The sequence below is a fragment of the Anabrus simplex genome, chromosome 4 (assembly GCF_040414725.1).
Source record: "Anabrus simplex isolate iqAnaSimp1 chromosome 4, ASM4041472v1, whole genome shotgun sequence".
Lineage (NCBI taxonomy): Eukaryota > Metazoa > Arthropoda > Insecta > Orthoptera > Tettigoniidae > Anabrus > Anabrus simplex.
This window is the reverse complement of record NC_090268.1, coordinates 47930075-47947341: the sequence shown is the minus strand read 5'-3', so window position 1 is coordinate 47947341 and position 17267 is coordinate 47930075. Positions and strand designations below refer to the sequence as shown.

The window sequence follows — 17267 nt, the reverse complement described above, 5'->3', positions numbered from 1 at the left end:
TAGAGAAGGTCAATGAATATATCTATCTGGGCCAATTGATGAATATGAAAGGTGATATAAGACTAGAAATATTTCGACACATTAAGCTAGGATGGCAAGTGTATGGAAGAAACTCAACTGTCTTCAGATCAAATATGCCAGTAAATCTGAAGAAAATAGTTTATGATCAGTGCATTTTACCTGTGGCTTATGGCTATGAGACCTGGACACTGAACAAATTTACGAAAGGGAAACTTAGGACAGCGCAGAGGCGAAAGGTCAATGCTGGGTTTTACAAGGAAAGATAAGAAGAGAGCAGATGACATCAGTTCAATCACTAAAGTTAATGACATTTTCGAGAGAATAGCCACCTTAAAATGGCAATGGGCTGGACATATTGCTCGAAGGGAAGATGACAGATAGACGAAGCTAGTGTTAGAACGGAGTCCAAGAGATCATCAAAGGCCTAGAGGAAGACCGTCAGACAGATGGGACGAAGACATCAAGAGGGTGCTACCTGGCAGAGAACTGCTCGAGACCATTCTACCTGGAGAGTTCTGCTAAAGACTTACCTGAGTTCACGACTTAAAGAGGCCACATCGTGTAATGATAGAATTGGCTGATGATGATGATGATATGTTTTGTGTTATCTTGTTATTTTGTCGATGTCAACAACTTCTTTTTCTTAAAATCTTCTTTCTTGATATTTTAAAAGATTCAGTTTGCTTCTCAATCACAATACGTTTGCTTCCTAAGCTTGTCTTAATTTATGTCTTTTGTACAGTGTTTTTTTTTTTAACAATTCAAATTCTTATTTTGTCTTTATCACTGCCATTACGATCCTATATACTTCGACATTGCGTTATTCTGAACTTCCATGTCATTTTATATCCGGCTCCATAGCTAAATGGTTAGCATGCTGGCCTTTGGTCACAGGGGTCCCGGGTTCGATTCCCCGCAGGGTCGGGAATTTTAACCTTAATTGGTAAATTTTGCTGGCACGGGGGTGGGTGTATGTGCCGTCTTCATCATCATTTCATCCGCATCACGACGCTTAGGTCGCCTACGGCCGTCAAATCAAAAGACCTGCACCTGGTGAGCCAAACTTGTCCTTGGACACTCCCAGCACTAAAAGCCATACGCCATTTCATTTCATGTCATTTTATAACGTTATTCATTATGTTTAATTTCATTGTCAGTAATTGCGTTCATTGCAACTTAATTGAGTTTTATTTCTGGAATGGTGGAGTGGCACACTACTAATAACATGTTATATACCTGTAAGAAGTTCAGAAGGTTGGGTCTGGTACAAGCATCTTGGGAGGCTTACCTTCAGAATTGTAGCATTATTATTAGTTTATTAATCTGTAATAATAAATTAGAGAAATGAAATGAGGACTAAGAGATAGAGAATGTCAGAAAGGTGTGACAAGGAATGAAGAAAAGTTAGAACTCATTCAGCTATACAGAAGACCTGAAATTTAAATCAAAAAGAATCTTTTCTAATGAGAATGAGAAAACCTGGACTGAATTGGCACAGAAACTAGAAGAAGACAGCAAAAACCTCAAGAAACTGTTATATCAAGTGGTGAGAAGTAAGGAAACCAGCTATGAAATACGGTATTGAAAAGAGTTAAGAGATTCATCATCAATTCTGTGTTTAAAGCTCTTGCCCTTGCAGGTGATGATGTGATAGGGGGGTGATAATGAGGCCAAAATACAAGAGAAGCTGAATGACTGGAATGCTATATTCAAGCAATTTGGTCTCAAGATAAAAAAGTCCAAAACAGTAGTGTTGCCTTTTAGTCGACAGAACATCTGTACTAATATCACTAGATGGCTCAGAGTTGGAACAAGTAAATAAGTTAAGAACTAGCGTTAGGTTTATTGGTCCACCCAATCAATACACTTCACTTAAGAAGTGAAAACTATTATTATTTATATTTTATGGCCTTCATTGGACCACTCTAGCCAACTTTATACACTGCTGTTTGTAGAAAGTGAAACACCAAGACCGAGAGCTGTGATCACAATGCAATTTATTCCACATATTAGGGACGTGACAAGACACAAATTATAACAATTACAGAACTGTACGTGCACGGTGACCGTGGAAATTCAGTACGGCGTAGCACCATCACGCGCTGCAATCAGAGCCGCTAGATGTCGTGGCATGGAATCAGAGTGCCTGAATATGCTGCTGGGGAACACTCTGCCACGCGGTTTGTAGGCGCGTCCATAAATCATCAACAGTGACTGCAGGAGGACCTGAACGAACAAGGTGCCGACCGACCATATCCCAGACATGTACAATGGGTGACATATCCGGCGATCAGGCAGGCCAGGGAAGCAGTGGTATCCGTCGTTCTTCCAAGAAGACTTGCACATTCCTTGCCGCATGTGGTTGGGCATTGTCCTGCCAGAATATGGCGTCTGGAACGGCCTGCAGGAGGGGCAGTGCCTCAGGCTGTAAAACCTCCCTGATGTAGCGGCAGCTGTTCAGATTGCCCTCACGACGTCGGAGGAGAGATCGCATGTTATAGGCACTTGCGCCCCAAACATCACACTTGGCGTTTGTCCGCTATGCCCCTCAACAATACAGCCTGCCCAATGGCGTTCACCACAGCAGCGTTTAACGCGTATGCGGCCATCACTGTAGGACAAGTTGAAGCGGGACTCGTCCGAAAACACTACATTTTGCCATTCAGCACGCCAGTGTCGGTGTTCAGATGCCCATTGCAGTCTACGGCGTTAGTGGTTGCTGGTCAATGGAAGCCGGCGCAATGGCATGCGTGCCACCAGTCCAGCCCTCGGAAGACAACGTCGATGCAGACATCCCCACACCCATTACAGTGCTCCAACGTCGAGCCAACACCGTGGACGAAGCTGTTCTGTTCATTACGGCCAAGCGGACAAGATAGCGGTCATCTCACGCTGTGTTCACATTGTGTCGTCCAGTACCCTGTTGGCGCTGTGTACGGCCCTATTCTCTCCACTGGTTCCACATACGCCTCACTACTGAAGCAACGTACCCTGTACGAGCCGCAATGTCATAGAACGACAGACCCATCTCCCGGAGCCCTATAATTCTGCCCTGTTCGAACACGCTCACATGCTGATATTCCCTCCTGTGATGTCGGCGAGGCATAGTGGCACTTAGGTACATGTTTTCACTTTGTATAACAGCTCCGCACTGACTGAGCATTGCGTAACACTGCCCTGGCCAGTCACACACAGAAGGGCACTGCTGGGCCAAAGTGCACGCCATCTATCTGCAATTTAAAACACTTATTATGGTTCTACATGTCCTCTGATTTTGGCATGTTTCAGATCATGGCTTCCGAGTGTTTCACTTTCTACAAACAGCAGTGTACAAAGAATTTTTCAGTTTCCTGTCAGCCCAGTACTTTTTCATTCTCTCTGATCTTATCCTTCTTTCTTCATCGGAAATCACCCTTCCTATTGTCTGTTTGTTGATTCTGATTTGCAGTCTGGTTTGTTTGTCTGTGAGTTTCTTGATTTTATCAGTTTTGTTTCTTAGGTCTTCCACTGTAATTTGTAATTCATCCATATCTTACTTGATTTCTGTAATCCACTTAATGTTGCACTTACTATTCCATAATTTTTCTATTATTCTCCTGATGATCCTGTTCTCTGGTGTCCTGATGTCCAAAAAATGAAATGTGTTTCTTCCTGATTGTGCTCATTACTGGTTCTATTTCCTTGTAGACTGTTTCATTAGAAGCTACTCTCCAGTAACCATCTTTTTTGTATGATTTGTTGATGCACGTTCTAATGATTCTTCTCTCTATCTTGAGTATTTTGTCTATTTGTGCAGTGTTAGATGTTTTGAAGATGGTTTTGCTTGCATATGTTATTTCTGGTTGAGTGACTGTTTTGTAATGTTTTAATTTTGTTACTATTGACAAACCCTTTTTGTTGTAGGTATTCTTGGTAACATATTGTGCTCTGGTCAGTTTATCTATTCTGTTATGCCATGCTGGCTTTTCATTGAGGTTATATGTTATGATTTCTCCCAAATATTTAAATTTATCTACAATTTTGATTTCTTGGTTTCCTATGGCAATTTTGTTTATGAGTGGTGGGTCAGTAAACATGATAACTGTATTTTCAAAAGATATTCCAAGACCAATTTTCTGTGCTATTTCCTGTAGTGATATAACTTGTTGTCTGGTTTCCTGAATATTGTTGGACAAGAGAGCAAGGTCATCAGCAAAACCTAGGCAATTTAAACTTATGTTGTCTTTGGGTCTTCCAATTCGGATGTTCTTTGGGTTACTCTTGTACCATTCCCTCATTATATATTCCTAGGCACAGTTGAACAGCAGTGGTGACAAGCAATCTCCTTGTCTTAAGCCTGTTTTTATGATGAATGGCTCAGAGAATTCCCCTCCGAATTTGACTTTTGATTTAGTGTTGGTTAAGGTGAGTTCAATCAATTTAATTAATTTTGGATGGAGCCCAAAATTTCTTAAAATTTTCAACATTGAAGGTCTATGGATACAGTCGTAAGCTTTTTTAAAGTCCACGAAGGTTATTGCAAGAGGTTTGTTTTGCTTCTTGTAATATGCTATGGCTAATTTTAAAGTGATGATTTGTTCTGCACACCTTCTCCAAGGTCTGAAGCCTCCTTGGTATTCACCTAATTCTTCCTCTAGTTGCTCTCTGATCCTCCTGTATAGGATTCTTGGGAAAATCTTGTATGTGCAGTCTAAGAGAGAGATACCTCTGTAATTATCTGGATTGCTTTTATCTCCTTTTTTGTGGAGTGGGTGGATTATGGCTGTGGTCCAATGTTCGGGGAACTTTTCTGTTATCCAGATTTTTGTTAGGGCCATGTGTAAGGATGTTTGAACTGTATCACTGGCATATTTCCACATTTCTGCGAAAACTTGGTCTTCTCCGTGTGCCTTATAATTTTTCAACTCTTTGAGAGCTGTTTCCACCTCTTGGATTGTTGAGGAGTTTATGAGTGCAGGCAGGGTTTTGATGGGCGTGTCTGTATTAATTGCTAAAAGTTCCTCGGGTTCTTCACAATTCAAAATTTTAATGAATGCTTTTGCATTTTAGTATTTAATATTAAAAATACTTTGGAATATGTTTTGCCTTATTTTAAGACTTCTTCAGCCATAACGGCTTGTAACAGATTACGATACTCATTGTTGCTGTCTAATAATTTTAAAAATTGAAGAACCCATATCCTTATAAGAACTATTTGAGAATACAATAAAAACAATAAATAATTTTACATAAAATTGTCCATCGTTTCTTGTAAAAAAAGATTCTTCAGTGTTAAAATTTGAATGACATTTCTTGAAAGTATGACATGCAGTGCTGGTAGCTTCAGTGTACTGACTTAAGGGGGATTTGAATTCCGGTCTCAGAATAGGAAAATGGGACCCTATCCACATCAGAATACTTAAATTCTTATGAAAATTCCTTTCAAAAAATAAGCTGTTTCTGGTAGAAGGAATCTAATGCTTCTGTGGTAGCCTGTTGTATGGAATCAGATATAAACAGGATTTTATTTTTTATTTAAATTAATTTATTGAAAAACACAAGGCAATTACAATTTATTTTTCCACTGCCACCGGGACATTTCCCAACTGCGATGTATTTGTATTATAATAATAATAATAATAATAGGGCCAATTACCTTAGATGTCAGGCCCCTTTAAACTAGCAACAAGCAATAATAATACAAGGGTGGATCAAATATAAACAGGATTTTATTTTTTATTTAAATTTGTTTATTGAAAAACACAGGACAATTACAATTTATTTTTCCACATAGTTTCCTGCTTTGGAAATTCATCTGTCCCAGCGTATGGGCAGCTTTTTGATGCCCTCATCGTAAAAATAAAAACAGGGTTGTGTCACCAGCCAGTTGCGCACGAAGTCTTCCACACTCTCGTCATCTTCAAATCATTGCCCTCCTAGAGCTTCTTGAAGCGGTCCAAACATATGGAAATCGCAGGGTGATAAGTTCGGGCTATAAGGAGGATGATCAAGTGTAGTCCAGTGCATTTCCTGTAGCTTAGAGACAGTTAGAGCTGCAGTATGGGGCCGTGCATTGTCGTGGAGGAGGATGACCTGTCGAATCGGTTGGTCTCGTCTCTTGCGGCGATATGCAACTCTGGCCTTGTTCAACAGCTCACAGTAGTAAGCAGCATTGATTATGCATCGCTCATGAAAAAAATCAATCAGCAAAATGCCTCGCCGATCGAAGAAAACAGTTGCAAGAACCTTGCCAGCTGACAGTCGAGTCCTGGCTTTCACTGGTGCTGCCTCCCCTTTCCTCCGCCACTCCTTACTGGCTTGTTTGGATTTGGAAGTGTAGTGGTGGACCCATGTTTCGTCGCAGGTGACGATCCCACTCAAAAATGCATCACCTTCTTCCGCAAACCTTGCTGTAAGCTTCTGACAGACCTGCAAACGTTTCAACTTCAGATTTTCCGTCAAAAGGCAAGGGACACATCTGGAACACACTTTATAGATCTGTAGGTCGTTTGTGATGATTGCTTGACAGCTCCCATAACTGATTTTGACTTGTTCTGCAATTTCTGATACTCTCTCGCCCGTCGATTGTTGTCAATAACGTCTTTAACCGCACAAATGTTTTCGTCTGTAAGGCTGGTCCGAGGACGGCGGTCGTGTTGCTGCTTTTCCATGTTTTCTCGTCCTTCCTTGAACTTTGTATACCAGGCAAACACATGCGTCCTTGACAATGTTTGATCACCAAACTGTGCAGTCAATCTCTGGCAAATTTCTGCTGCTGTAACTCCTTCACGAGCAAGAAATTTTATAATTATGCATTTTGCAGTGGAGAGGTACACCTGTTGTTCTGACATCGTGAGCTTTACTGCCGAAATGGCGGGAAATATCTAACAGCACGCATTCCCCACTCCTTAAGCATAGCAGAAGGAACAAAAATCCTGTTCATATTTGATCGACCTTCGTATTTTCTTTTCAGACATTCACTTCAAACCAAATTAAACGGCAGATCACTACATCTGATGAGAAGGAATACTTATTCAAGTTATGAATGTTTCCCCTTCAAGCTACATACAAACCATTACTTTAGCGTAACGGTTAGCACTAGTAGTTCGGCACAAACCGCAGCAGTTTTGATGTGTCATTTGATTTCAATTTTGGATGTGTTGTCGGACTTCATCAATGTTTTAAATTTGTATTGTAAATTGAGTCATACCATATTGTTTATTATTGGTTGTATGTGAGCATATGTTTTCCAGTTGGATCGTGGCCAGGCGCGGCGAGTGTTGTTATCGAGCCAAAGGTCGATACCCACTCAGATACTAGTGATCTGGCAACCCTGTTTAGATCTGTAAACAACAGACATTAGGAGAACACACTTAACTACAGGTTTTTTCTGACAGGAGGCCATGATAACAAGTTATCACTCTCATTTTTGAATAGGTTGAACAATAAATGTACTCCTTTTGTAAATTAAGTGAGGAGGCTAAGAGTCACCCATAAGGTACTGTATGAACTGCACAACTGGCCTATTCGAGTGCCTATTAGGAGCATGTCTCTGAGACCGCAGAGTTAATAAATAATATACTAGAGGTAGGTAGCACCAGCGCCACCGTCTACGAGAGAATCACTGCAGCGGGCAGAGCATGTTGAAACCTTAGCTGTTTGGCGAAAAGCTAGCTCCGCTCTATTCATCAATGTAGTTAGAGACCTGTGTGGATATTGATATGGTTTAACATTCTTATGTGTCAACATTCTCAGATACTACAATATACTTGGGATGCTACTGTCCAATAGAAAGAGGGCCCAAATAGCTTAAATACAGGAGAAATGTGTGATAAAAAGGACAGTGTTCAGTTGCGATTAAATCACACAAATTATATTTACACTTCGTGTTAAATCTTCAATGTGCTTTAAGATTAGGGTATGTATATTTCTCTACCTTTTGTGAAAATGGCCAGGACTTTAGGCATAATTCTGTCCAACAGCCGAATACATTCACTTTCGTACAAAGCGAATGAGTGAGTTTTTAGGCCTAAAAGTCTTGACGAGTTTATGGGGCTGAGTAGACAAATTATTGCCATCGTTGTTTTTCAAACCTATATTTTTTAAACATATATTTTACTAATTCTATGGCTGAAACGTCCCAATTCTTGGAATCGTTGACACTTCCTTCCCAAACGCAATTGTAAATAACACTATCGCCTCTCTTGGACTATCACCCTCTTTGGGACGAAAGATTTAGCTTGACAATTTGTATTGAAATGTTATCTACCACTCCGGGTTGGTACCTTGTTTTTAAATAACACTGTGGCCAAGAATTTTTTCAAGGGTTTAAACTGACCTCCTTTCGACAAAGGTTTTAATACATAGTCTTTCACTCTTCACAATACAGCTGGCAAGATGAGACAAGCCGTAAAATGAATTGCATCTGGAACTGAATGAACATCCTACAAGTAATCATGAATATGTTTCTCCATAATCATAGTGAATTTGGAGTCAGGTAATAATGAAAACGAAAATAGGAATGTTAATACCATTAGATGATGTTCTCCCTCCATTAAGAAAGCCGGTTCTCAAAGATGTATGCAGGTCTCGCAACCTCTGTAAATATGAGCGTGTCCCTACTAGATCAACATTTTTTGATAAACAGAAAGGCTTCTTTTTTGTAATTTTTAACTTTTTTTTTACAAGTCAGTTATTTACGTCGATATCTCTCGAAATCGGGGTCTTACAAAATTGATATCTATGTTAACCTGTATTTTTTCTGTACATTTTTGGGAATTTCAAGGCTGATAGAACATGGAGTAAGGTGTTTCTGCAGGGTTGGAGGACGTATGCACACGAGTTCAGTTGGCACTTTCCGTATCCAATACGAAATTAGATTTGTCTATTACAGTGGACTGGGCGTCACAGAGCAGAACCACCAACATAATTCAGCACGAGCCGCCACTGATCATGGCTGAATATGACCCAATGTGTGTGGGGTCGAAACTAGTCCTAGTTATATAGAACACTATATAAGCTAATGGTACTGAATAGTCAGCAGTGTACAGATATCAGTTGAACTACATCATGGGACAACGAAAATATTAAAACAAAACAGTTTTTGAGCTGGAGGCCTGTTTAACGATCACCACCTCATATTTTAAATTTTCATTGCTTAAAAGCTTTTAAACAAGCACTTCATATTGTGTATGTCTAATGTTTATAATTTATTTTATATATATATATATATTTTACTGAGCATGACCCTTTACCAGGTCGAAGCATGTCTATGTAAAGTTGCCATTGTTGCTATCTGATGACAAATGAACATACCTTTTCCACTTCTATTGGGTAACGTCTAAATTCAAAGCTCATTGTTTTAGAAGCCTTTCTCGAGGACAGTCACGATTTTTTTCTGATGACGCAGGGCATAGTTCTCGGCAAAACGTAAAGAATTGCACCTTATTTTCTTGCCACTGCATAAGCCCAAAAGCCTATACCATGTCTATGTAAAATGTCATCTTAATTGGATGTAATATTGAGTATTGACTAGGAGGATAATCAACACAATTTTGTACAATTTGTAAGAAGTTCAACTGTCAGTATGGATCTAACATGAGATTTATAGTCTGTAAGGAGAAAATCCCTCAAAAACCTGTGACTGTAGGGGTTCTGAGGCCAGGTATCAGGCCTATTGTATTATGTTAACATATATATCTGTTTCAGTACCTTGGGTATAATATACTGTAGTTAAATATTTACAGTATCCGCAGATAACCCTTTGCAGATGCGGATAATCTTTTGTACATCAGCGCGGGGCTCTGGGCTCCAGTGATTGAAGTCAGTGTGTGTGTGTGTCTCTCTCTCTCTCTCTTTCTCTCTGGACCAAAGGCCACCACACTAACCATTTAGCCATGGAGCCATACAATTGAAGTTATACCTATGTGGGTGGCCTACTGCACACCTTATATACCCACCAAATCAGCTCACGTCATTTGAGATACTCTATATATATATATATATATATTGCCATATATATATATAGAGAGAGAGAGAGAGGCCTGGTGCAGGTCTTTCAAGTTGATGCCCTGCAGGCAACCTGCATATCTGTGAGCATGAGACCCTACCTAAGACGAATTCTAATGATGGAAACGGTACAAAAACCATATCCCCCATCAGGGGAATTAGCCAATGAAAGTTAAAATCCCCAACTCGACCGGGAGTTGAACCTCGGATCACTTGGACCAAAGGCCACCACACTAACCATTTAGCCATGGAGCCATACAATTGAAGTTATACGTATGTGGGTGGCCTACTGCACACCTTATATACCCACCAAATCAGCTCACGTCATTTGAGATACTCTACCGGTGTCAAATTGAGGTGGTGGTGATTATAAAGCAACTCAACTGTGTATGATCCTTAGCCGTCTTATACAAGATATGTTTTAAAATATTCTCTTTTTCTGTTCCAGATGAAGAGCCAACCACAATGAAGACTTTTGCACGTGATACTAAAAAAGCTGTGAAATTATCCTTGCTGCATAACTTGACGTTTTTATATGATCACTGTGGTTTAGAAGGATGCATTTACAGAACCACAGATCAGAATTTTTTATTGACATTGATGAAAAGAATACAAGGCATGGGACCAAGTAGACCACATTGTATGTATGGATATTCCATACAATTTCTATATGAGAAAACTTTGGACATTGTAATTATATTTGATTTCTCAAGTTTTTAGTTGTAAGAAATGATAGCAGATGCTTCAGCCTGTTCATGTGAATCAAGCAGTAAAAGTATCAGCAAATATACTGTTTGTTGCATGCATGGTGATTATGAATTGCTTTGCATCAATAAATAAGAGTACAATGTATTTCTCAACAAAATCTAGGGGAAAATACTTTTCAGTGACTGTTGTAAGGTAAATCTACATGAAATGAGTGACATGATGCACTAACATGACTTTTTAAAATCCAAGGCATTCTCAATCATAATGATCATGATGATGATGTCATAAGTGTTCTGTAAATGTTATAAACTCGTAGATATAATAGTTTGGTATAGTATCTGCTTGACTGAAGAATTGAATTTGCCTCCCAGGGCTCACTCCTTCTGTATACGTGTTTCCTAAGGATGGGAATTCTGGCTCAAGATTCTTGTGGGCAGCTGCCAAAAATTTTGAGAATGTCATTAAACCTCATGCGTCAAAGTATTGTACTCATTGCACCTGTATGCGAACCACAACTTCTTGCAAACATTTCTCTTGCGAAGTGCAGGTCTCAAGTTGCTTTTATCAAAATGATCGTAATTCTCAAGTCTATTGACTACCATTAAGCTAACTTACCTCTTCAAAAATAGTTAATACTCAACTTCCGACTACTAGCAATACAAATACAATGTAATATTTTTAAAGAACAAAGTAATGTGTACTTAGCACTGTGTGTGGTCCAAGAAAATACAAAGAAGCAGCACATGTCTTTCTCTAAGTCGACCAAGGTCACGTATACTTGTATTCGCTGCTTCTGAAGATGAAGTGCAAGACCTACGCTGAGTTGAAAAGACTGGCTCAAGATAGACATCTGTGGCTGCAGCGACTAGGCTTAGCCTTTAGAATATGATGATGATGATGAAGCACATTTTAGTTTAATCTGTTGTAATATATGTGCAACATCCTTTTAGAATGTCTCACCTCCAGAGCACTGTATATTGGATCTTCTTTGGTAATATTAATATAACTGCTTATTTGCTAAAAGATATGAAATAAAACAAAATCCAGTTCAGGAATTCTTCAAAAACAGATGAAATGTTATTCACAATTAAATAAAAATTGATTACTTTTATGTCCCACTGACTACTTTTGTGGTTTTGGGAGACGCTGAGGTGCCGGAATCTAGTCCCACAGGAGTTATTTTATGTGCCAGTAAATCTATCGACACAAGGCTGACATATTTGAGCACCTTCAAATACCACCAGATAGAATTTATACAGTGCAGAAATACTGTGAACTCGTCAAAAGATCATCTATCATCCCAGGTGTGATGACGGCGGGTTGATGCCTGTATCAATGCTAACGAAGGGCATTATGAACATTTCGTATGGTATAATGGTACATTCTGTACCCGTGCATTTCCCATGATTAATGTACTATGTAGAGTGGTAGAAAATTAGTTCTAACATGGAAATAAAAGTGTTCCTGAACCCATGTTCTTCAACATTTCTTTTTCTTCTACGTGTGAGAAATGTCCTGAAAGTTTGGCCATACCTTACTGTTACACCTCTGTATAAGTAATGGAAAGGAACAAATTAACATTCTCAGAAACGTTTCTGTGTGCAGAGAGCAACGATGGCATCCCGTGATAAATTTTCTCAAGCCTTTTCAAAAAACAAGAACTTACTTTGTGAATCAGTTGGAAATAAATTTTTTCTTCAAATATGTGCAGTCTGCTAACAAGGCGTTTTTGTCAGTGTAATTTTCTTGTGCATCATATAGCGAAGGCTTAGTATGGCTTTCATAGCGGTAAACTGAACAAAGCACTGCTATCGTTTCTGGAGTCACTGAAGCTAATTTGGCTCTTTTTTAGTAGTGTTTGAAGGCCAGATGGCATGTGATTTTTCAAGTGAAAATATATACTCCAGGATCTGTCAGGATTTGAACTTCAGCTAAGAGGGCAGAAAGTCAGTGTACTACACACTTTCATGGTGATAGATTTAGATACAGGAAGTTCCCAAACTTGTGGGAAGTAATTGAGGCTGGGGGGGTATTGTACACCCAAAAACAACACAAAAGGTTTCAATGAACATATGCCCAAAGGTACAAGTGAGGTTAGTGATTGTGTATGGTTTATGTTGCTTATTTCATCTTTAGTGCAGGATAGCAACTGTTTCTGACTTACTAGAGAAACTATTCTCTAGAAGCAAGCTTGAGGAAAAGCGAACTATTCATTTGATAGGGAGATCCATTTAAAAATAGCCAGTGTTGACCCAGGACAAAAAGGATGTTCAACATTTCCAAACATTAAATTATTGGAGAACTTATAGGCTTACTGGAATGTAGATTAGTACTTCTAGATGAAAATAAAATTTGACCATTATTTGAATTAAGGTTGTGGTTTTTCATAGTTCTTTGAAAGTAATTTGTTTGTGTACTCTTCATGCACTGTACTTTAACATCTGCCATACAAGAACGTAGGAACCAGATCATACTGCCATGCAGTAGCCGCCGAAGTGCCGGAATTTTGTCCAGCAGGAGTTCTTTTATGTGCCAGTAAATCTACCGACACAAGACTGACGTATTTGAGCACCTTCAAATAACACCGGACTGAGCCAGGATCGAACTTGCCAAGTTAGGATCAGAACGCCAGCGCCTCAACCCTCTGAGCCACTCAGCCTGGCAAATAATTTTTTTTATAAAGAATGTTATTGTATTACGTGTAGCAGAATATGTAACAGAGTAGTTGATCTTGACGAAGTTGCTTTCCGTCTATCACTACCCACTGCATCTCTGTTGTAACTATAGCTGAACACACAGTTCCCATACAGCAGCAGATTATACTAGACATAGCAACTCTGACTTGCAATTGGGAACATGCATCATTTTCAAAAATATTTTTTTTGAAAAGTACACCAATGAAATAGTACGTAAACGTATTACATTGTGGTATGTTGCCTTGTTTTCTACCATTAAAAAAATATTTAATAGTGCCTTTCCGCAAGGCGAGTGAAACGGCCTCTGACGTAAGCGGCGCGCTGTGACGTCACGATCCAGTACCGCATGGAGCTCTGCCAGCCGTTGTGCATCAGCCGTTGCTAAAAGCCGATTGTTTATTATTCATGATCGCGAATAACTTCGAAATGACAGAAGAAAGGTTCAAAACAGCACAGTCAGACAATCTACCATGTGTAGATGTCATCATTCTTGAAAAATGTGACTTTTGTGGCCGCAGAAATTAGCGGATAACAAGCAAGTTTGTAAGTGGCGTTCTTTATATACGTGCAATGTACTGTAAACCATAGTATTAGGATAACAACGAACCTGGATAGATTTCACATCACTTTCAACATTTCCTTCTAGACTGATTCCCCTATTAAAGAATAACATTACATTTTCGGGCTTTCAGCATTAGTAAAGTAAGAAATCGGATTTCAGCACTAACATAAACATATAGGTAGCATTATAGTACTAGTCCGCTTCTGTGGTGTTGGGGCAACTGGCCTACCCATTTCCGGGGCCCATGAAAGATAATTAAATATCTTTGTGGAGGGAAAAAGTTAAACATGATAAAGATAAATATGACTTCATCTAGTTTTCACAAGTTGGGCTGAGTGGTTCAGACGGTTGAGGTGCTGGCCTTCTGACCCCAACTTGGCAGGTTCGATCCTGGTTCAGTCCGGTGGTAGTTGAAGGTGCTCAAATACGTCAGCCTCGTGTCGGTAGATTTACTGGCACGTAAAAGAACTCCTGCAGGACTAAATTCCTGCACATCGGCGTCTCCGAAAATCGTAGAAGTAGTTAGCGGGGCGTGAAGCCAATAACATTAATTACATTTGGCTTTTAACAAGCTGAGCATATCAGGAAAGAAAAGTGTCCTGGTGACATTTTAGTCGCTCAATACAGGAATGTCTCTGGGTGCTGTGACTTTTACTTTTTTTTTTTGCTTTACGTCACACCGTCACATATAGGTCTTATGGCGACGATGGGACAGGAAAGGCCTAGGAATGGGAACAAAGCGGCCGTGGCCTTAGGTACAGCCTCAGCATTTGCCTGGTGTGAAAATGGGAAACCACGGAAAACCATCTTCAGGGCTGCCGGCAGTGGGGTTCAAAACCTTCTATCTCCCGGATGCGAGCTCACAGCTGCGCGCTCCTAACCGCACGGCCAACTCGCGCGGTATTTTTACCCTTCGGTTTATTGACTTGGCTTGTATAACCTGAAACTTAGGCTAAGTTGGATAATATTTTAAACACCTACATCACTATTTTCACCTGTGTGCAATTATGTTATTTATTTCATTAATATTATGATAATTATTATAATTGAGCATTGTTAACTTATAAGACCCCAACAGACAAGCATTGGTTTTGTGTAGAGTTATACATTTGTTAAATTCACGTTGTTTCCTTTCATGATGTACACGCCTATTCTTTGTTACATTATAGAGTATTTAGATATGGCCTAAATTTCTTTACCAATTAAGCTCTTCAATAAAGACATACATAACTGTCCCATGCCAAGATATATTGGTAGAATTAGAGCTGTCAAAATGGTTCATAACCCCTTTGATTTATTATCTTGACATGGATCACCCAAAACATAGGTTAGGTTTGGAGAATACTTTAATAATCAGCAATTTTTAATGTACTGTTTATTACTTTCATATTCCAAGATGTAATTGAAGCATTTAAATAAAGCATCGTACATTAAAATTTAAAGTTTTACCACTAGAACAGCTGACATGGAAAAGTGATTTGAAAATTCAAACAAATTCATCATACGTTAAAATCTTCAAAAAATAAACTGTAGACTTTTCCGATATATCACCAGCATTTCTCCGGCTCGCCAAAATCCATTTCTCCCTAGTTTTAGCGTCTTTGGAACATGTATAAACAATTTGTTTGGTATGGTATGCGATGTGCTATTGCACATCGGAACTCTACACTATTTACAAGTTTTCTGCCTCACTGTCTGCGCAGGATTCATTTTAAGTCTAAAATATACCACTCAGATTATTATCCAATGTATAGACCTCGAATTTAACCATACTAGACACTAACGTAAAGTAGAAATACGCGAAGTGTATCCTGCTTCTCACAGCACACTATGTGTTATTTCGTCTGCTAATTCAGTCAACCTGTACGATGACGTCAGACCAATGAGATCGCGTACTTGCGTGACGTGACATTTTCGTAGATTTTTATCATGTTTGGAGTTATTATTTGTACATTCTGATCACATTTTTGAATTCTGCATGAAATTTTGAATCAGATTAGCATATTTTTAATTAAAACCCCGGATCATGCATGTTCCCTATTACAGAATATTCCATTCCGGTCATTTACATGTATAATATCTATGTTTGTCATTTTATATCAATTAGGTATTAATATTTGTCATATATCGAGTTATCCAATTACCTGATGACCGGGTGACTGCAGGAACATGTTGACCAATGAGCCTTCACTCAAAGCTAGTCATGGGGCAGACAGGTTTATCGAACTGCTACTTTGGCCTCATGAAATTCTGTTAGTATTGTTTGACCAATAAAAGAAACAACATGAGTGTAATCGCAGAGTAAAATCTGCTAAGAATAGAAAATGGAAAATTATAGGCCTAACTATTCTGCAATAAGGGTTCATTTACAGTTTGTATCTCCATAAAGGTCCACTCATATTGTCAAGTGATTATGTGAAGGGAAATGATCATGTGTTAACAAATTTTGTGCTACGGTACGTGTTCATAACAAGAAGCAAAGATGATATTACATATAGTGCATGTTGACCGCATTCACATCATCTAGAAAATTCTCTTAAAAGTTCTCTTAGCCGTGTCTTTCAACAAATCTGAATTACTTATGATTCTGTAAGAAGGGCTATGATTTACCGAGTTAAAGCCCTGTAAAATTTCTGTAGTGCACAAATTTAAAACCAGGTGATCATATATGTAGTATCAGTGGATTTTGAATCAAATACATGATGGAGAAATTGATCCTTCATAAATAAATTTTCAATGACAATGGTACATTTGTATGAAGTGAGTGTGAAATTCAAAACATTTTTATCTTCAGAACACAAGCGAATTAATTAAAGAATTATTTATGAAGTGTTAATTTCATTTAACTCTTGAAACGACACGACATGATCTTTACCTTCCGAAGTCGCCTCTGTAAGTAATGAAAACTCCGTATGAATTGCCCTGCACAGCACATAGAACTAGTGTTATTACACCACCAAATTGTACAAAATAACGATAACAGTATGCCTATATGTACGGTACCACATCATGATTTACTTCTGTTAAATTTGTCTCCCTACATTATTATTATTATTGTGCCTCTGTTGATAAATAATCATTTAACTACAGTATCTTTAAATTGAAGTATTCACACTAATATCTCTCTGAATCCAAATGTTACAATAAATGTAAAGAACTCTGATGTTATTCACCGAGATCAAATATTATTCAGTGTTTAATAGCCCTCCAACCATTATCAGTCTTGGGATGTCATTGCCTAAATTTGTCTCTTGTGTAACACACCGGTATATCTGTTGGCACAGGTCACTCGC

At 38.8% G+C, this 17267-nt stretch overlaps 1 protein-coding gene across 3 annotated transcripts in view; it reads left to right on the top strand.

Annotated features, from left to right (window-relative positions):
• Positions 1 to 12189, top strand: part of O-fut1 (O-fucosyltransferase 1) — a 96182-nt gene extending 83993 nt beyond the window's left edge. For all 3 annotated transcript variants that reach the window (XR_010859772.2, XM_067145057.2, XM_067145056.2), the window contains one exon: positions 10457 to 12189. Coding sequence is in view for 1 of the 3 variants with exons in the window: in XM_067145057.2 (XP_067001158.2) it covers positions 10457 to 10477 (21 nt within the window). In the remaining 2 variants the exon portion in view is untranslated. The remainder of the gene's footprint in view (positions 1 to 10456) is intronic.
• The last annotated feature ends 5078 nt before the right edge of the window (positions 12190 to 17267 follow it).